Source organism: Ylistrum balloti, unplaced genomic scaffold (genome assembly GCF_031769215.1).
Source record: "Ylistrum balloti isolate Yb309-2 unplaced genomic scaffold, AGI_CSIRO_Ybal_v1 Utg370332, whole genome shotgun sequence".
Lineage (NCBI taxonomy): Eukaryota > Metazoa > Mollusca > Bivalvia > Pectinida > Pectinidae > Ylistrum > Ylistrum balloti.
In genome coordinates, this window is record NW_026782241.1 from 1,008,828 (window position 1) to 1,031,551 (window position 22,724).

General features: G+C 33.7%; 1 protein-coding gene and 1 pseudogene across 1 annotated transcript; both read right to left on the bottom strand.

The window, feature by feature from the left end:
* Positions 1 to 11,723: 11,723 nt before the first annotated feature.
* LOC132553512 (uncharacterized) lies at positions 11,724 to 13,444 on the bottom strand (annotated as a pseudogene).
* A 6,280-nt stretch (positions 13,445 to 19,724) lies between these two features.
* LOC132553513 (uncharacterized) lies at positions 19,725 to 21,767 on the bottom strand. The gene is made up of 3 exons (XM_060217762.1): positions 21,718 to 21,767; positions 20,640 to 20,935; positions 19,725 to 20,392 (listed from the first exon to the last, which is right to left on the bottom strand). Exons 1-3 carry the CDS (start codon positions 21,765 to 21,767, stop codon positions 19,725 to 19,727), a joined length of 1,014 nt encoding a protein of 337 aa, XP_060073745.1.
* Between the last annotated feature and the right edge of the window lie 957 nt (positions 21,768 to 22,724).

Here is a 22,724-nt window from a genome sequence, read left to right on the forward strand (position 1 = left end):
ATGTATGGCCAAACGGTGTTCATACATCAGAGACTTCACCGTTGCCACATAGTAACCTTTATGAATCTGTCATTATCACATCCCCTCATACGCTAACAACCTCAACTTTCCATGTTTTGGACTTACTCACAGCAAAATTCAAGAAAACTGTGATGAAATCTGATTTTTTAGCATACGACTTCTCATCTTTTTATCAATCTAATATTCATCCATCGAAAACACTTGCTTTCTCTGTGGAAGAATTTCAAACAGAAGTTGAAACAACAGTGATGGATACATATGATGCTTATGACTTTGACCTGTATTACAATGCCTCTTATTATTACTATGCTCCATATGATGATGGGACATCAGCTGGATTGAGCATGGATCAGCGTCAAACCTCAACTGATTTACTTCATTTGACCACAAGGGGAGTCGCTTCACGCGAAATTTGGGCATCAGAACGATTAGGTTCTTATAGACAAGCCACCATGTATGACGACGAATTGCACGAAAGTGTACGATCACTCGAAATTGGTGTTCATTCACACGTGATTGTAGATGGAGTTCATTCGCACTTTTATGACATATCAGATAGACTTGGTATCAATATGCATGCCACAGTTGATGTAGCCGATTTACCTGAAATCTGGACATCCTATGGACGTGATATAATTGTACAGGCAACCGCAGAGAGACCATATCCTAATGTCGATGAGCACTCAACCATGGAGGGGATATATTCACATGACTATCATATGTTAGATGGACCTGGTATCAACGAACAAGCGACTATTATTGGAGTAGATTCGTACGAAATTCGGGCTTCATATAGACAGGATATTGGTGGGAAGGCAACCATGAACGGATTACATGCGAGTGACAAAGGAGCATCTGATAGACGTGGTATAAATGTACACGAGACGATTGAGAGTGGTGATGGACCAACAGATAGATTTTACAATTATGAGGATGAACCAATGAGCCGATTGCAAGGTAATAACTATCGAACAGTGTCTAGAACGATGTCTGGAACAGTTGACAATTCCAATAAGATTTCTGACTATTTATACGATAACAGCGTAATGCTACAAATGTTTGATGAAAATACAGCATGTCTTTCCTGCTGTCTAAACACGCACCTGCTCTTGTATACAATAATAGTATACATGATTTTTGTTTAGATGAAGTAAGGGAGATAACCGTTATGAAAGTTTCTTTCATTTTACTTTCCTGGAATAGACCTTGTGTTTTTGGGAGACACGTATATTACTTTTAGTACATGAATAAAATGATGGAAAGCTTGACTTGTGTATTTGTCACAGTTTAAAAGTGTATCAACACTTTCCCTCCTTTGTGTTGATTTATATAAAACAATTTCAATATATCAATGTTCATGCCAAACTTTGGTGTCGACTTTTTCATCTTAAAGTAGAATGGTACGTCATACACCAAAAAACATTCCTATAAGTGATTTCTATAGAAAAACACAGATGTAAATAACGATACTGAGGTTAATGTAAACTGGAAGCTGTCGATGCAGCCTACTTCTTCAATAATACTGTAAAACAGATATTTTCTAAGGACTGAATTTTCGTGGTTTTTCAGAAAAAACGAAATGGAAATAAATTTCGCTATCATCTTTTGATAATTAGACATTGTTAAACAATCAATCTACTTGTACTAACATAAAGAGTTACTCGGCATACGAATTCAGAGTCATCACGAAATAAGCGAAAATGAATCCCACGAAAATTTAAGGATTATAGTATACAAACATTACTCTATAAGGTGATGTAAAATCTTCATATAGAATGAGTCAGTTTTCAAAAATATATCATCAGTTATTATCAGGTTGAACTTGATAAAACTTTGTTATCGGATTTAAGGACATCAAGATGACTATACTCGAAATACCGTCATTCGTTGAAAAAGTCTGTTAACATTCAATTTTTTAATGTTCTAGTACGCGGAGGTGGGCATATTTAAACAATGTTATCAGATGGGGTATACATGATGATAAATAGAAAGGCGACCGTTAAGGCACCAAGAATATGTATCTTTCATCCGGATTGGTTTCATATCAACTGTATTTATATTCAACAAAAAAGGTGTTTGCATAGTTCCTGTCTAAATATATATAAATGAAGGTAAGAAAATGACAACACTTTCAAAATTGAAGGGGTAATCAACATTATTTGAAGCTTACTACAAATAACTTGTGTCTTCGTTTGCATGTTATTTAAAAAATGGAAGTGACATCTGTTCCGTAGATTCCAAATAATTCACCAAACTTTGCTGTCACAGGGCAGGATAACCTTCATATAATATTACTACACTTGCGCGATTGAATCATAACTAAAAGTCTTCATTGTAGTGTGTCTGATGATTAAAGAGCGGCGGCTCATCTTGCAGCGAAAGCAATCTCAGGAACTTGACCCGAGTTCACCGTTGCTGGAGCAATAGAACAGTGTTGTGTTTTCAGAAGAGTCCCAATTTTGTCTACAACATTGTGACGCAGAGAGTGGAAGCAATGAGGGGAGCTTTTTCTCACTTGTTGCGTCGCAGAACGGACCCGATTTACGGGTGGGAATAGGGATGGGGACATCTACCCGAATTATTTTGGTTATTTAAGCGGCATTTGACATCGGTATGAAATTCTAAGTCTAGAGGTTCTACAACTCTAAAGATGCCGCATGGCGTTGGCTCCACATTCCAGCAGGAGAACACGCCAGAGCACACCAGTACAATAACGTGCAGGTGTAAGAATGTCAAAACAACATTTCTCCTGTGAAAAAACCGCCAATTTACAGGTGCCAACCTGCAACGCTGCTCACCTCGCGAACACTGGGTATACCCGTTACTACTGTTTGTAACATTTAAAATGGACCTCATCGTCGCATAATATCAAGTTTTGCAATTAATCATGGCATCAGTTGTATCCGAATTTATTGATTTATTCATTTATAAAGGATGAAAAAATATTCGTGACACAATTTAGTACCTTTGTTTTGTTGAGGTTTTGTATAACAAGTGTGTTTCTTTAAATATCTGATGATGCATATTGATCATGAGCACCAGATGAAATCACCAATCGCCATGTAGGTATAAATCTGTCAGGGACACATTAAAGTGATCACTATGAAGTATACTTAAAAGTAATTTTATCCCATAACAACAGGTAATACAAACAAATATTTGTAACAGTTTAGGGGTTAGGGTAAATATTCCAGACACTCACTTGTAAGTGAATTATGATGGCGATAAAACGTATGAATATTCCTTACCACACCTGGTGTATGTATGATTTAAAATGTGGTATTGTCAAATACCAGATTTAATTGTTGGCGAAAAAAAATAATGTTCTAACCTTTTGTGTAACAGACGATGAAACAATACAGGGTACAGCTCTCAGCACTGAATTTTGCTCAGTCCCATACTAGGTTTAAAAATATCAATTCCTTAATATCACGAGAGACCCCTTAAAGGAAGATGTTGTATGATTAAGTTTTAATGAACTGAAATTGGTCACAAAGACAAAAGTCTTCATTTTCACATTCAGTTGTATTGATAAAGTCTAGTGTTTGGAGATTTATTGACAATGTCCGTCATACCTACACACCAGAATTGGAAATCAAGGGGAAAATGATAATCACAAAAACAAAAATAATAATGATAAGGAAAAAATAAAAGAAATCCACAGCTACACTTTTCCACAAAGCTATATGATGAATGTGATTTCAATTTACCTTTCCAAATTTCCCGGTAGCGACATTCCTGCATCCCTGACCTGTGGTGTTTACTCAGTGAATCAGTAGTCAAAGGATTGTTTCCATCATCAGGTTTTTGAGAGATGTAGGTTGCCGAACATCATGGAGAAGTTTTACAGTCGTCATAGTGATTTCATTGACAATTATTTCATTTCCTTATGTGATATAAATTTGGATAAGTTTGGTGCTCGTTAGCGTCTGGTGGTTCCGTTGTTTTTCACGTTGGCCTCATTTTGCAACGTGACCATGTCTTAAATGGCGGACGTCGTCGATGAAACAGAAGACACTTACGCTTCCCGAACACTGGTTCCCTTTTGTTGAAAGATCGATTAGCGATAAGCAGTGGCTAATGAAGTAAATTTGAGAACATGTTTTATCAATTCAAAGCTGTAAATTTATTGAAATTGTGTGTTACCATGGCCTTGAACGCTCTTGTTCTTTTCAGTTGCAACAATTTAATGTTTTCTCGCAACCGCTGCTTGACTCTAACTAATCGTTGAGCAACCTGGGCCTGGTCTTATTTTCCTTCTACTTTTTAGGTGTTTCCATGTAAATTTTCCCGTTATTATTTTGTCTTATGAGTATGAATAAAGATCTTGTTGATATTTCAGTATTTTGTTTAATTGATTGATTTAACTGATTACTATAGATCTTTCTAAGTGTGTATTAAAGCAAGGTATTATTCATATTTATAATTTGTACAATATTAAACAAGTGGATATCAGAATCCAGTTATTATATATATATATGAATAGTAAGGATGCGATAGGATTCAAAATTGATGAAAAGATCTTCTAAGAAGAATAAATAAAGTTTTGTTAAACGGCCAAAGTTTAATGTCGTATTTTTTATATTGAGTACACAAGTACACAATGAAGGTTGAAGTTATTTACACTCATGAAAACACACTTTCAACGATGAATCACATGTGAGAATTTAAGATTTTTATATTTGGTTTTACTGTGGTTTATGGTGACGGGTAAACAGTAACACACTGGTTCACATACAGTTTATTTATTTTATGGATGTAGTTGTAATTTATAATGATTTTGTTTTCTCCTTGACTGTCAAATGACTTATTATCTTATAGGATTGGCTAGGTAATACCGCCTGCATGATCAAGTGAAAAAAAACATCTATATTGCTTTTAGGATATTAAAACGTTTTTGTTTCTTGTCCTGGCAAGTTGGAAATGTCACCAACATATGACATATCATAGATCTCCCGCCCTAGAAAGACCGCTAATTTTGTTGTTGCATGTTCATGTTTGACTACACCTAGATGAAAATTGCTAAAATAGTTTACGTGTATTTTAAAAGTGTTTCTTTTAAATCGGAAGTGGCGAGCGTAAGAATTGCTGATGCAATTTGGTTTTCATAGATAAAAGTGTTAACCAGTTGAGATTCGGGTTATTAAAAGAACGTTATGTCTGTCATCTTATTTCAAATAAAACTTCTTCGCAAAATTCAAAATATTCATATCAATAGTGTATACATTTAACAATATTATATAGTTGTAAGTCCGTCAGATGAATATAATTTGGTAACATTAAGATCAGAGAGTTCACATATGTGGACGGTTCAAGACAACATTAATATATAGAATTATATAATGAATATCACTAATTATCCATAATTATAGTTTTATCATTTTTCAAATTCAAATAGTGATTTTATTCTCCTTAGTTAATTTGACAAAATCAAACAGAACTTATTTCAAGTTTTGTATAAAAAAATTGTGGCAAAATATCTTTCATACTAGATTATGTGGCGATATATACAAGTTATCACAAAGAGAATTTACAAGTGTTTCTACAAAGAAATACGTTAACACAATTTCAAATAACTAAAAGAAAGAATGGAAAACGTAATAAATTGTGATTAAAATGTAGAATGAACGGTTATATCTGTGAATGAAATGGTGTAATTGATAACTATTTTGTAACTAATGTTTACATAAAACTATTTTGGAAAAACACAAAGACGAAATCACCCGATCTCAATTGATGATGAAATGGCTAAAAAGTAGAAAAAAATGACAGACAGACAGGTTATGAAAAATTATACCTTAGATAAACCCTGTTTATCAGAACAATATTTGATGTTGACTATTGTTTACTATATGGCTTTTGCATTCTGTCGTATATGTATAGATAATGATGTTTTATTGAACAGAGAGAGAGAGACAGAGAGAGAGAGACAGACAGAGAGAGAGAGAGAGACAGAGAGGCAACAGGACATATAACACTGAAGGTGTCAGTCAACAGTGTAGTAATAGAAATAAAAAGTATGATGATGATGGGGATGAAAATTTGCCAATAAATAAATAGAACCTATCTGTAACGAAGTCCATTTCACTCTTAAAAGGAAGGATCACAGTAACACCTCTCCATTCAAATTTAGAGCCAGGTATAGAAGAGTCAAGTAATGAATTAAACAGTCATTAAGATGTTTTGTCAAAACACCATATCATATTGTCTCCCGTCATTCATGTGACATCCATCATACCATATCACTCACCACACGTGATCCCCATGATAATGTCTCCTGTCACTTCATGTAACACGCATCATACAGTATCACATCACAACACGTGACCCCCATGATAATGTCTCCCATCACTACATGTGACACCCATCATACAGTATCACATCACAACACGTGACCCCCATGATAATGTCTCCCATCGCTTCATTCTGATATATACTATCATCACTTAGACAAGACAATAACGTATCCTGTTATTGATTGTTATTAAAGTCATAATGTTTTCTCGGCATCACATGTTTTGTTTCAATATAATATCTCACAGAAAGCAACCACTGTGATGACTATCTGTTAGGAAGTAAGTCGGTCGTATTATGTATTCAACATTCCATTAAGGTGATTTATTTTGTTTTAAAATCCGCCACTACCTAAACAATATTACTGATCTAGTTACTTGATGAAATAAAATTCCTCATATCAAATTAGATAAACATTTACTATGCGCGCTATTTACTTCCCTGTGAGTGTCCAAACACGAAGAAGGAAATCAGCTTCTGATAACCTAACAGAAAACAGGGCTACAAATTTTTGTCGGTTAATTAAATCCCCTTGACAGAAAAGGAGGAGTGAAATAGGTGTATGTCTAGCTTATAAAGTAAGTTTTACATAAGATAAAAATATGTCTTCATTCTGCAGCTAATTCCAATCAAGAAATCCATACATTTAACACTATACCGTCTCCTTCCTCGTATAGAATGAAATTCAGTCCTTGTGTACGGACGAAGTAGTATTAATACAATCATATCTCTGACTTCTGATATCTCCAATTTTCGTTTCGTTCTTTTAAACTGCGGATTTGACAACTTTAAGGTCGGTTACATGTTTTCTTTCTGAAAATTTATATATTATATACTTATATCTTATTCACTGAGTGTTTTCTAATGATGTTCGTTTCCTTTTCTCAAATTGTCCTCTCATTTTATGAGTCATGATAAGGACATTGCCGTGTTACAAACCAATTTTTTTCTACTTAAATCATATGGAAATTCGTTTCTTCCTTACAAATTAATTGCCTCATTTACCTGTTGTTCATTTTATCAAAAATATTTGAAAATTGAAACAGGAAGTATAAGCGATGATAACGCCATACTTGACATCTAGTCACGTGATGTATTGAATTATTAACCCACCATTCTCTGTATATAAAGGTAGATTATGAGTGCAGTGCGCACGGTGAAATTCGAGGAAACTAGACGCATAACCATATACAAGGTAGGCATATTCGTGTGGTTTTCTTAGTATGTTTGTATAATTTGAATTATGTATCTATGATATAACTTGTATAGTATCGTTGACGTCAAAATTGGGTATTTGTATTTCGTAATATTTAGAGAGTTTACATGAAGGTGTAAATTTTGAAACACATTAAAACAAATATTTCTATAAAACATCATATTGGTCAATATATTATCAATTATATTATTATAAAATACATCTACCCTGTAAAATTGATTCGATTTTGATAGCTTTGTTGAATACTTAATACTTTTGTGTAAAAGAAAAGTGCCTAATAGGCCAAAATATTCATCTAAGAAGGATAGTACAAAAATAAATAAGGAAATAGCGCTTTTCAGTTAGAATTTTTAAAGCAAATTGCTTGATCAAACTTTACAATTATCTTAGTCTGACTTCCTGTTCTTACAACGATGGTTCTACAGTCTACAATACTTCCTCGTGGTGTCAATAGTATCTCTTTTTCATTTTGTTTCTTTGTTTACAGATGCAGTTGCGTGTGTATTGTCTTTCCGTGATTATTATGGCTATTGTCTTTCATGGTAAGTATACTTATTATAGTATCAGACAAAATTCTTTTCGACTGTCCAATGCTATTTTGTAAGGTTTCATTTCAGTTTCATGTATATTCATATATTCGTACACATTTTTCAACCAATGTTAAATAAAAGATTTGGTAAAATGCGGTGTCATAAACATAATATATAAAATTTACCGAATATATTGCTTCACGTTTAAATTGTATGTATTCACTTAAATTTTCTTTAATTTTGTTAAAATCGTGCAATTTGTGTGGCTTACTTGCATGCAACAAGTGCATCTTTATGTAATCGAAAATTGAAAAATGTTCCCGATGAAGAAGTAAAAACCCAAACCAAGCCATGCCAAAACACATCTCATATTAAATTCATTGATAATTTAATTGTGGTCCACTTCTTTGCTAACTCAACAAGCCTTTCTTTACCACAATATATTATTAGATAGTATTTTTGTGACAAATATTCAAATGATAAGGCTGTGTATATGTTTTTTATTACTATATCTAAAAACCCGAACTTTTGATATTCCTTATAGTTTAGATAGTTTACTAGCATTTCAATCACATGCCAAAGCTTTTGTTCACAGGTGTGGATATTTCCCAGCGATGTATCACGATGGAAACCACACCAAGCAATAAAGTTAAAATGAACAGTAAAAAAGCAACGTGGCAGAAAATCGATGTATTGTTTGCACACAATAGTTTTGTGTGTTAGATTTACTGTTTTACAAGCCTATGTCAGTTTGGTCTGGTCATTTAGGTTCAGTTGCACATCTGGGCTAAGTGGATGTGTCAAGTGAAGAGACTAATTTACCCAAACGATAGCATTTTTATAGCAAGTAATATTTTAACTATAAATTATACTTAATAAATTTCAAGCTGCGCCTTCACAGATAAAGTAAAATGCTTTTCACAGTACACTATTAAATTAAAAATACAATAATGCCAACAACAATTTCATATTAACCATATTAAAAAGATAATCTATTTTAATTGTCTGACTTTGTTTTAAAAACAATGGAAAATAGTGGTATAATGATTACTAATGTTGAACGTCATTGGTTGCAAAACACTTTAGATATAATGTTCAAATAAGGATGGAGAGAAGTTGTATTAAGTTTTGTATTAAATTACAAGTTTTAGAATCAATGCCTTCATATTTAATACCAATTAGAGCTGTAACATACAATTTTAACCTGAAAATGACATATAAGCGTATGATAATGTGCCAAATCGACTGGACGATGGTACAAAAGACACACTAATAAAAAAAACAAAATAAAGTGAGATACCGCAGAAACATATAATGAATTAAACTGAATCATACAGCTATTTCTTCCTTCGTCAGTGATGTTAAGGGCCTTTGTTTTGAACCCAAAAAGGAGGCTGAGGAAAATCAAAATTGATCAAATGAAATGAGAGATGTGCTAGACTAATATTTAATATATTTTGTAATTTTCATATATTTGATAATTTCCAAAAAAAAAGTCTAGTACATGTGTATGAATTAAAACGTGCAGATTAAGGCAGTCCTTTGACATTGAAGTCCACCAGCAATGTCTACCACCTATAATCTCAAAGATTCCACAAAGGCACAAGTTAATTACACCTGTTATTACAAATTTATAATTAGACACAGTATACTCAAATAACAGAGAATTCACGACAGATCACACACCTGTTATTTTTGTAACCTGAAAACCTTTTCACGAGTGAGCACTACCGAAAACTAGTTTTATGAAGGTGTGCTAATTAACAGGAAGGTTGACGATTTACATGCAAAGTGAGTGTAGAAATAGTATTTTCGATACCAATTTCAACCTTTATCCGCAGAGACGATATATTTTGTTGTAAAAACTTCAAACAAGGGTCCTGTTTGAATAGGATGATTTTATGACTTCAGAACTTGGATAAGTAGAGCCACTGCAAATGATGTTGATGACTTCACAACATCTGTAATTACCTCCTATCTCTAAAACTGCATCAGTAAGTCAGGTGGTGAATATAGTCAGATGTTGATGTGTAATTACCTCCTATCTCTAAAACTGCATCAGTAAGTCAGGTGGTGTAGATAGGTAGAGCCACAGCGAATGATGTTGATGCCTTCACAACATCTGTAATTACCTCCTATCTCTAAAACTGCATCAGTAAGTCAGGTGGTGTAGATAGGTAGAGCCACAGCGAATGATGTTGATGCCTTCACAACATCTGTAATTACCCCCTATCTCTAAAACTACATCAGTTAGTCGAGTTCGTCGTAAATTTAAATATTCATAATTGTTTTTCCCTTGATTTTACAATGAGTGACGTGTGAAAATTTATGATCGTCTGCACAGAAATGAATCTTTAACCTTACATCTAATCATTGATAATGTAACTAATGTCTTTTTTGCAGACACCGGCTGTTCAGCATCATCAACCGCTGCTTCAACCACAGGAAATACTGCGACTGTTGCCACAGGTTCAACTAGTGTCACAGGTTCAACTGGTGCCACAGGTGGTAACACTACCGCTGATACCTCAACTCCTGGAAGTGGAGGCAGCGAAATCGTCCCGATGAAGTTGTCCTTGATATTTCCTGTAGCTGTCTATGTGTGTGCAAAGATGTCTGCCAGTTGATGTTATATTCATGCCACATTCATGAGCTTCTTGAGGTGAATGACTCACATTTGGTGAAGATGCCGAGTAAAATGACGGAAGCTGCTATATGGGTAGAACTTCAGAACTTTCGTTAGAAATCAATTCTGAAATATCTCCAAGGCACGATGTACAACACATCGCTATGTTTCACTGCAGATGTTGACATATCGTGTTTCCTTAAAAGTTTCGACCTGGTCGAATACAGTACATCGTCCATTTTTACTAGATTACCTTGTTATCGCACAAACTGGTAAGGGAGATCATCCCTGTATGATGGTGAAAATAATGGGGCAAGCTGTACTGTTTTATATTAGTAAATGAATGTTAATTATTAAAACAAAATAAAATATTAAATACTAACTTAAAATACTGATTGTTGTGTTCATTATCTTTCACCAGAAAACAAGTAATTTTACCTGCAGTTGTGATATCACACGTGTCATGACGGCAGCATTCTAAACAAGTGCAAGCAAGGCGACTAACATCAACCTACGTATTGTTGCTGTTTACCGGTCTCAATATCATCATATTTTCTTCTTAAGTATACGTTTCTCTCTATGGATATTTACGAACAATTGAAAATAATAACGAACTGGAGAGTATTCGATCAAGTATTTTCCTTAATATAGTTTGGAATTCCTCGTTTCAGCTTTCTTGTCTTAAGCAATGAGATATTTTATCTTTATAATATTGGCCCTTCTTAGATACATTCCACTGTTACATTTTGACATTTGCCCCCGAAACCGCGATCTGATCTCGATAAAGTCTTCTTCATTCAAGACGGTAAACTCCGTTCACGAGGAATTGAAAACAGCCTTAACAAACAATGAATGTATGTTAACAATAATAAAAACAACATAATTTTCAAAAGTACTTTATTTCTCAAAGTATACACGAAACACGTTTACAAACATTTTGAAAATTACAAAATATCGAAAATATCCGTCATTCCTTCTTTTGTCATTGAATACAAACGTTAACAAGAGACAGTTTTTCCGGCAATTTACCAAGAATTCACAACCAAAGTGGTGCCTTAGGTCCCTTCGGTTTTCCATCCTCGAAATCGTATTCTGCTTTCCCGAACAATAATTTCACTTCTCGTGTTTTTGCGATGTCGGGTTGTGTGTGAATAGTAAGATCTTTTTCTACCCCTTTTGGAGTGAACGGTTTGAAATTCCGAACACCCATTGAAGCCCAATGGGCGGTGGTGAACATTTTATCATATGCTATATTCTTCTTCTCAATAGCCTCAGGGGATGCCTATATCGCGGGTGTCATGGAAACGAATACAACAAAGCGCCATCTATCTTTATTTGGTCTGCCATAAACCGGCTTTATGTTGTCGTGAACTGTTCGCGAATCCCACAATACCATTCCGCCTTTAGGAACTGGTACCTTTGATCGTTTACATCCTCTGGCATCATACCATGCCTTCTGCGCCTTGCTCAGTTTTAGGAACTCGCATCGCCGTGACCTTGTCGCAGCTGGTGGAAATGTATTGAAGAAGTCTGCGTGATACAGATGGGAATGCGCCATGACTCGTAAGCAATGATCAGTGTCTGTTGTTTCCTCTAGATACACTCCAGCCTGATAAGCATGGAGACCCTGCCTATACTTGGTCTAAGTGTAATCATTCGTTATCTGGATCTGCGTATTCCTCACTTCCTGTTACATAGAATGTAGAAGATATTGGTGTGATATTTGTGACATAATTATTGCTATTAAATAGTGAAAGGAAAAATACAAAAGTCGATGAGATATTTGTAAAATTAAAGCTACATTTCTGCAATCAATTTATTACTGATTGGAGAGTATTATTAGAAATGAATGCAAAGTTAAACACACCAATACAAAAACTTCATTTTAAAAAGGTATGAATGCTGATTCATCAACGTATTTATGAAGATGTCACCTTGTTCTGGTGGTTTCGATATAGCTATCGCATCTGCGCTTGACAACAATTTATCAGTTTTCCAAACTTTTGCAAATATTGGTTTGGACTTGAGACGGACCTCCCAGGAAGTTGAGAAGTGGCCTGTTCTGTAGGATTGAATGACAGAATTTCTACTCGAACATTCCACTCCTAAATCGTCAAATTTTTTTATGCCAGCTTTTGAACTCTGCCATATATCTGTCACACTCATCGTGTGTGAGGACATTCGGGACGACAGCGTATCCTTTCTCGTTCAGCTGTTTCAGTATTTCATCCCTGAAAATGACAACGATTTGAGTAGTCTTTATACAATCCAGGTAAGTAAATCATCAGTTGACACACTGAACCAATTAAATCAACCTCATCAAAATTTCACCTCGTGAATATCTAAAACACTCACATGTTGTCATGCAGATAATTTCAAATTATTCAAAAATGATATTAATGAAACATGGCCACAACACAGTTTGTGATTAAAACAATTTGCTGATATTTTATTTCACCATAATAAAATGTTTTATTATTGAGGTATGACTGATCCAGCTGATGTTTGTTTACTTTGTGACATTTTTTTATTTAGAAATTGATAATTGTCGAAAACAAATCTGAAAACGTAGACAATCACGACACAAATGATTAAAAACTACACTAATTATTGTATTTTCAAACAAGTTAAACTATTAAATATATAATAATACAAAATAATTGTCTTTATTGTATTTTAACAACAAAATAACTACTGCGAAAGTTACCCTTCAAGGCTGTCACCCGTCAAAGTAGATGTGTCGCAGGCAGTGGCCATATCGTCTTGTAAGTAGCGTGTCTAAAACACTTGTGGTAGACAGGATTCCTATCCAGTGTTATATTGATAAAAATTTGACTATATTTAGACTTGAGGCAGTCAAATAACAAATATTACCTTTAACGTCATGATTTCACAATACATCGCAATGCCTGGTAATTTAAAGCTATATCTATTATTTCAGGACAGGAAATATGAACAATTATGTTAAACAGATTCTGTGCTTTAGATAAGGACATATGCAACCCAAGACAATATGATCTTTGATCACACACTGTTGGAAAATAAATTCAGTAAAGAATTCAAGAAAGTATATCTATATTTAAAATCCCGGCAGGTAGTGCGTACATAGTGTCCAGCAGTAATGTACAGGTGTACATGTGAACCCATTCAACCAGAGGCAAGTTAGGGTAATACAGGTAAATCTTTAAAATCGTGTTAACTGAAAAAATATTTTAAAATTCCTCTTTAAATAATTTCTTTTTATATCACATCAACAACTTAGGATCTAATTTAACTATCATCAGCATGTTAACTTGGGAATGAATAGGTCCATCTATGGAGAAGACATGACAGTTGACTGGATGGTATAATGATGGGGATCTTATCTAATGTTTTTGTCAAAATTAAATAATCAAATCTTTTATTTTTCATCTAAACTTTAAGTAAACTTCGTCTCCACATATTTGGTTCTTGCATATTATTACAATGAAGTTAGCATTCATTTACTGGTATTCAAGGAAACTTTTTTCTGAAAATTCTTTAATAAACAGTTTATCTATCTTTGTGTTGATATATAGAATGTTTTCATTCTTATACTATACCTAGAAGACCTACAACTACTACTCAATGTAGTGGTTGTCTTCAATCGTTATTCCGCTGAGGGAGAAACTTTGTTAATCAGCTATTCTAATTGCCGTACTGTTTTTATGTGTGACTTTGTAAACGATGTCAATATCCATGTTAGTTTTGAAAGACGACTCTCTGATTTTAACAAATTACATCCCCGACGAGGAATTGGCGTCCGTTTAAACCAAGAAATTGAAAATGAATCCGGAAATAGATTAACTGGGTTTTTTTGTAAAACAACAGGTGTACGTATATCTATCGGTAAAGATACAGATAGTGATTATGTTAGTAGTTATACATAGTGTAGTCACAATGGATAAGGCGTTATCACTCAAATGATTAACTGAATGGACAATTTTTTAGATATTCTCGCGAATTATATTGAGAACATTTATGCTTCTGTAACACTGTCCAGCGAAGTAACACAACAATCTATAGGTATATTTACGGATGCGTTGACCCGAACAATGAGTCCATTCATAACATTACTGCGAGTGCAAAGACGCGTATTCGAAAGAACAGAGGTACACACGTGAGTAAGGACAAGCCTTGGTTAGATCCTGATTAAAAATGTTTATCATACTTCATAAACATGTTCTAAATGTGTTCAACAGTTGTAAAACTTAAACTAATCACAGGTACTTAATCGTTAAAAAAGTTTTATAATACTGTAGAAGCATTAAAACATATAGGAAATTTCAAAGTAATATATTGGAATAAACTTGAAAATACCACCCTCAAGCTTATTTCGAAACATTTTTTTCAGGTCATTAATGTCAATAGAATAGTAGTTGTTATCACACAACCAATAGAAGAGTTACTATAGACAATAGAAGAGTGTAACGTTTCACACTGACGTACATAATGTACGAGATGGTAAGGAATTGACCACTCCAGTTTTAAAACTGTTAAACACATTTAGAGTTTTTCGGCTGTACTTTAAGTTCCAAGCTGTTCTTCATAAAATTTTCGTCATCAAAATCATTAAGGGCCCAAATGAGCATAAATGTGTTATAAGATCCCCAGATCGCAGTTGATGAAACTGAAAGACCTATTTGTAATTTGAATCACTGCAAATCTCACGGTATTGATTAATTATTGAGTGTTGTTCAGTTGGTAAAGATTCTTTTGTTTCCAATCTGTATGCAGATTATTTAATGGAATTTCATATTCCAGTTGTTTCTTATCGGACTAGTCGGAGGCTATGATATTCTGATATTCAGAAAAAAGGTGATACACTTGACATTTAATTCGAAGTATCAGTTTATTAAGCAGTCTTGGAAAGCTATTCATGTCTATTTTAAATGCTAGGTTAGCTAAATGGTCTGAATGCTATAACGTTACTACAGATGCTAAGTTTGGTTTTCGTCCTGGACTCAGTACTGTTGGTGCAATTTTCACTCTACATTCAATTATAATTAAATCTCTAAGATAAATTAAGCATTTATATTGTTATGTTGTCTAATTTTAAATTGTGTTTGACTTTGTTGACGGAGTAAATTTAAAGTGTAAACTATCTAAGTGAAGAGTCAGATCAAACTTGTACATATCATCAAATCAACATATGAATATGTAAGATCATGTGTAAAACATAAAAGTTGTTTATCTAATTTCTTTGATAATGTTATCAGTTTAATGCAAGGTGAAACTTGATATAATTTTCCCCATGTATGTTAACAACATGTAATCAACATTATGATTTTTGATCTTCCTTATGCTATATGTTGATGGCCTAATGCTGTTTTCGGGAAAGCTTGCAGGAGTCGCTGGATAATCTTGCAATTTATTGTGAACAATGGAAATTAACTGTCGATACTAATGAAACATGATCTTATAATTAATTATTTTTAAATTATATATTCACAAAGCCATATTATGTTTGTTTGATACTCCTGTGAATTGACGGGGAAACCAGAGGATTGAATGTAGAAAACGTACTTTATAATTTTTGGCAAGTACTTAACTTACTGAAAGTTACTTAAAGTTAAAACATCTTCAAACAACGAAATGTTATACTTGGAACTTGGTCGTTTTCCATTGGAATATACAAGAAAGTACAGAATCATTAAATACCCGTTTGAATTGTTAGGTACGAACAATTATATTCTGAATACCGCCTATGTTTTTTTTTATTAATGAACAATATTAACACATGTTTCTTCAGCGTACTCTATCTAAAGATGTTCTATATACTTTGGGTTTGGGTGATATTTAGCTTAACCAATCACTTTTAAAATGTTATTTAATTTTATCCTGCGCGTGCGTCAAAGGATCTTTGATCAAGCTCAGCAACACTTGAGAGGTTTGTTAGAAAATTCGAAATGTTTCTTATATAATGGTATTGTTGAACATTTTTTCTATTCAGTTTGATTTAACCAAGAAAATACCTGTGAAATGAAGAATTTATCTAACAAAAGTGCGCATGTCTGTACATTGTTTGGCAGTTCAATCTGGCGGCTATAAAAATGTAGAGCGGAATAGGAGATACTGTACAAAGATTAGTATCATTTTGTGTTAATTTGCAATGTATACACTGACTTACGATACGAAGTCGTTTTGTAAAGAAATATTACTGAAAAAACCTCAATGCTTAAGTTTATACAATTACTATGTGTTAATGATATCAAAGAGTTAAGTCTTTTTTGTAAATTTATTGTTGAAGCAATGAAGACAAGATCTGTAATGCTTTATCTCGTTCTCCACTTTGTGTTTTTGTTTTGCTGTTCAAGACCCATATTTATCTTTCGATTGTATTATATACATGTACTTATAGGCCATAAGGCCTACAATCAATATAATGAATTGAATAGAATTGAATTGAATAATTGGATAGTGGTTGTACTTGGCACAATGGATACCGAACTTGTCATTCAATGTGTAAGATTAAAATCTTTTGTGTTGTATTTATACTTGACTTAATGTTCCTTCTTATATATATATATATATATATATACATATATGTATATAACACAATTCATACATTGATAGTGGCATTAGATGATTAAGATACATAGACAGGATTAGTTCCAATAATTACATAATTCCCCGGGTATAGACAGCCTCCTCCTTCATTAAATATTTACAGTTCCTTCCCCTTTGTAAAATGTGACAACCACTTGCACCCATAAGGTTATTTGAAATCCTCATGTAACAGATATAGAATCAATAACATAATACAAATTATTATTAACATACATCTATACATATTATATATAAATTAGATCTTATTCTCAATATACATCGAAAAGTACTTTTCACTCTTTTGTCTTTTGTAAATTCTTGAATTGAAATTACAAAAAAAACCCGACATAAATAAAGGTCACGCTCATAATAATCATATTTTGACAGATTGGAGGGTTAAAGGGTCTTAACAGTTTTGGACAATTGGCAGTGTACAGAACATACAAAACTACATAATACTTTACCAGCTATTGAAATGATCTGCAATTAGAGTAAAATTTACACGATTATGTGAAATAATTCGTATTTGTACGAACCAGGCGGCTAACTTGAAGAACAGGTGTTTGACAAACAATGCTTTATCCAATGATTCCGAGAAAATATAATTACCAAAATTTAATTGTAACGTTATGTGTCTTTTGTGCAATCTTCAAGATCGCAGGTGGTAGACGCTGCTGGTAGCCTATTAGTCCCGGAGGTTTGACTTAACTTGCATGTCACATTTAAATTTATTGTGGCCCAGTTCAGAATATACACACATATGTACCTAACGCTGTTCTTAAATTGTGTAATGTATTGGATTTACGAAATTTACTTAATTATGGATCTAGGACACTCCCCATTTAGATTTTGACATTTCTTTCGATCATTTTGAATTTTTAACAATGGCCTCATAGCTTTCAAATTTAGACGCTTAGCATTGCGTATGCCTAGCAATTCGATCAAACTACCTTAGATATAAAACTCTTGTTTCATAATAGAAACAAAATACGGAAGCTTACCCCTTCCTCCACACATCAGTAAATAGTATGCACTGAATAACAAACGCACACAATTTTGATTTTTTTTTTTACAATTTGAAAATTAAATCCACTGTCATTATAAGTTAATATATCTAAGTTATTTCAAGCATGGATTAAGTTAACGAATAGACGCCTTTTATGTTCCTGTTATGTTCATATTGTGTTTAGATAAATAACACAATTCATGTATATACTGAAAATGGATACCAAAGGTGACATTTAATAATCATAAACATATAAAAATTATTAATACAAATAAAACATGTCACATCAAAAACCGTTATCTATCATTAGCAATATGGGTCCCTCTAGTGGGGTTGTAAAATCCTCCTCAAAACATGTTACATCTATGGGTCCCCATAGTGGGGTTGTAAAATCCGTCACAAAATATGTTACATCTATGGGTCCCTCTAGTGGGGTTGAAAATCCTCCAAAACATATGTTACATCTATGGGTCCCTCTAGTGGGGTTGTAAAATCCTCCACAAAATATGTTACATCTATGGGTCCCTCTAGTGGGGTTGTAAAATCCGTCACAAAAACATGTTACATCTATGGGTCCCCATAGTGGGGTTGTAAAATCCGTCACAAAAAACATGTTACATCTATGGGTCCCTCTAGTGGGGTTGTAAAATCCTCCACAAAACATCTCACATCTATGGGTCCCTCTAGTGGGGTTGTAAAATCCGTCACAAAAACATGTTACATCTATGGGTCCCATAGTGGGGTTGTAAAATCCGTCACAAAAAACATGTCATATCTATGGTTCCCTCTAGTGGGGTTGAAAATCCTCCAAAAAATATGTTACATCTATGGGTCCCTCTAGTGGGGTTGTAAAATCCGTCACAAAAACATGTTACATCTATGGGTTGTTTTTCACAAATAATGCTAATGTAACAAATATCAAGGAATGTCAAGAACATGAGGAACTGACAACAAATGTACTAGTTATTTATTATATGTTCAAACCGACAAAAGACTAAAAACGCAATATAATTTTTAAAAATATTTGTTTTTATTTACATCAAATTTGACATCAGACACATAAACAAATTTTATTAAATGTTGTTCTACATACCACAGTATTTTCATTATAAAACGCATGTTTAAGGTTAAATATAAGTATACATGACGCATCAAAAAAAAACAAAAATAAATATCAATACGTCAGCATGCCCACAATCCAATCTTAAATTCAATAAAACTATGACAATATATGAACATAAAAGAGAACCACATGGAGATTCCTGACAAAATACGTGGAGAATAAGACCAGGTGTTCAGCAAAAGTAAGCGCCTTCTGCTTCACTATAACTATAAAAACCATAAATTATCATACCTTTTGTTCCATGCATATGCTACGTGAAATACACAAGGAACATAGAGAATTGTCTCTTGTTTGTCAATAGATTCAAGCGTAAACATGACTGAAGACATTTTACTGCATATTTACCGAGACATGTTACCCAGAACTGGTGCCTTGGGTCCGTTCGGTTTTCCATCCTCGAAATCATATTCTGCTTTCCCGAACAATAATTTCGCTTCTCGTGTTTGTGCGATGTCGGGTTGTGCGTGAATAGTAAGATCTTTTTCTACCCCTTTTGGAGTGAACGGTTTGAAATTCCGAACACCCATTGAAGCCCAATGGGCGGTGGTCAACATTTTATCATATGCAATATTCTTCTTCTCAATAGCCTCAGGGGATGCCCATATCGCGGGTGTCATGGAAACGAATACAACAAAGCGCCATCTATCTTTATTTGGTCTGCCATAAACTGGCTTCATATTGTCGTGAACTGTTCGCGAATCCCACAATACCATTCCTCCTTTAGGAACTGGTACCTTTGTTCGTTTACATCCTCTGGCATCATACCATGCCTTCTGCGCCTTGCTCAGTTTTAGGAACTCGCATCGCCGTGACCTTGTCGCAGCTGGTGGAAATGTATTGAAGAAGTCTGCGTGGTACAGATGGGAATGCGCCATGACTCGTAAGCAATGATCAGTGTCTGTTGTTTCCTCTAGATACACTCCAGCCTGATAGGCGTGGAGACCCTGCCTATATACAGCTTGGTCTAAGTGTAACCATTCTTTATCCGGATCTGCGTATTCCTCACTTCCTGTTACATAGAATGTACAAAATATTGGTGCGATATTTGTGACATAATTATTGCTATTAAATAGTGAAAGGAGAAATACAAAAGTTGATGAGATATTTGTAAAATTAAAGCTACATTTCTACAATCAATTTATTACTAATTGGAGAGTATTATTAGAAATGAATGCAAAGTTTAACACACCAATACAAAAACTTCATTTTAAAAAGGTATGAATGCTGATTCATCAACGTATTTATGAAGATCTCACCTTGTTCTGGTGGTTTCGATATAGCTATCGCATCTGCGCTTGACAACAATTTATCAGTTTTCCAAACTTTTGCAAAGATTGGTTTGGACTTGAGACGGACCTCCCAGGAAGTTGAGAAGTGGCCTGTTCTGTAGGATTGAATGACAGAATTTCTACTCGAACATTCCACTCCTAAATCGTCAAATTTTTTATGCCAGCTTTTGAACTCTGCCATATATCTGTCACACTCATCGAGTGTGAGGACATTCGGGACGACAGCGTATGCTTTCTCGTTCAGCTGTTTCAGTATTTCATCCCTGAAAATGACAACGATTTGAGTAGTCTTTATACAATCCAGATAAGTAAATCATCAGTTGACACACTGAACCAATTAAATCAACCTCATAAAAATTTCACCTCGTGAATATCTAAAACACTCACATGTTGTCATGCAGATAATTTCAAATTATTCAAAAATGATATTAATGAAACATGGCCACAACACAGTTTGTGATTAAAACAATTTGCTGATATTTTATTTCACCATAATAAAATGTTTTATTATTGAGGTATGACTGATCCAGCTGATGTTTGTTTACTTTGGACATTGATAATTGTCCACCATAGATGATCTTCGACTGTGGATATAGTTATGGATTTAAAACAGGTTTTGTTGTAATTTGTCCTGTTTGTTGACATTTTTTTATTTAGAAATTTTGTGCTTGATTTTATTTCTGTTTCATACATCAATGCGGATACTTTGTCCGAAAACAAATTATTTGACATTATTATATACTCATTATAATTATATCGGAGAACTTCGGAACACCTGTACATTTACTTCACGACACAAAGTGATATCTTCCTTGATTATGATATTGATCTGTGTTAGCCAAATCCACGCATTCGGATAGTTTCTAATTTATTAAGTAATATACACAATATCCGTTTTTATTCTACACCAGGTGAGTTCAAACAAGTTAAACTATTAAATATATAATAACGCTGAAAACGTAGAAATAACATGTAAAAACTACACTTTATTGTATTTTCAATCTATACAAAATAATTGTCGTAACAACACTACTGCGAAAGTTACCCTTCAAGGCTGTCACCCGTCAGAGTAGATGTGTCGCAGGCAGTGGCCATATCGTCTTGTAAGTAGCGTGCCTGAAACACTTGTGGTAGACCGGATTCCTATCCAGTGTTATATTGATAAAGATTTGACTATATTTACCTTTAACGTCATGATTTCACAATACATCGCAATGCCTGGTAATTTAAAGCTATATCTATTATTAATTATGTTAAACAGATTCTGTGCTTTAGATAAGGACATATGCAACCCAAGACAATATGATCTTTGATCACACACTGTTGGAAAATAAATTCAGTAAAGAATTCACGAAAGTATATCTATATTTAAAATCCCGGCAGGTAGTTCGTATATAGTGTCCAGCAGTAATGTACAGGTGTACATGTGAACCCATTCAACCAGAAGCAAGTTAGGGTAATATAGGTAAATCTTTAAAATCGTGTTAACTGAAAAAATATTTTAAAATTCCTCTTTATATAATTTCTTTTTATATCACATCAATAACTTAGGATCTAATTTAACTATCATTAGCATGTTAACTTGGGAATGAATAGGTCCATCTATGGAGAAGACATGACAGTCGACTGGATGGTATAATGATGGGGATCTTATCTAATGTTTTTGTCAAAATTAAATAATCAAATCTTTTATTTTTCATCTAAACTTTAAGTAAACTTCGTCTCCACATATTTGGTTCTTGCATATTATTACAATGAAGTTAGCATTCATTTACTGTTATTCAAGGAAACTTTTTTCTGAAAATTCTTTAATAAACAGTTTATCTATCTTTGTGTTGATATATAGAATGTTTTCATTCTTATACTATACCTAGAAGACCTACAACTACTACTCAATGTAGTGGTTGTCTTCAATCGTTATTCCGCTGAGGGAGAAACTATGTTAATCAGCTATTCTAATTGCCGTACTGTTTTTATGTGTGACTTTGTAAACGATGTCAATATCCATGTGAGTTTTGAAAGACGAGGAATTTGGCGTCCGTTTAAACCAAG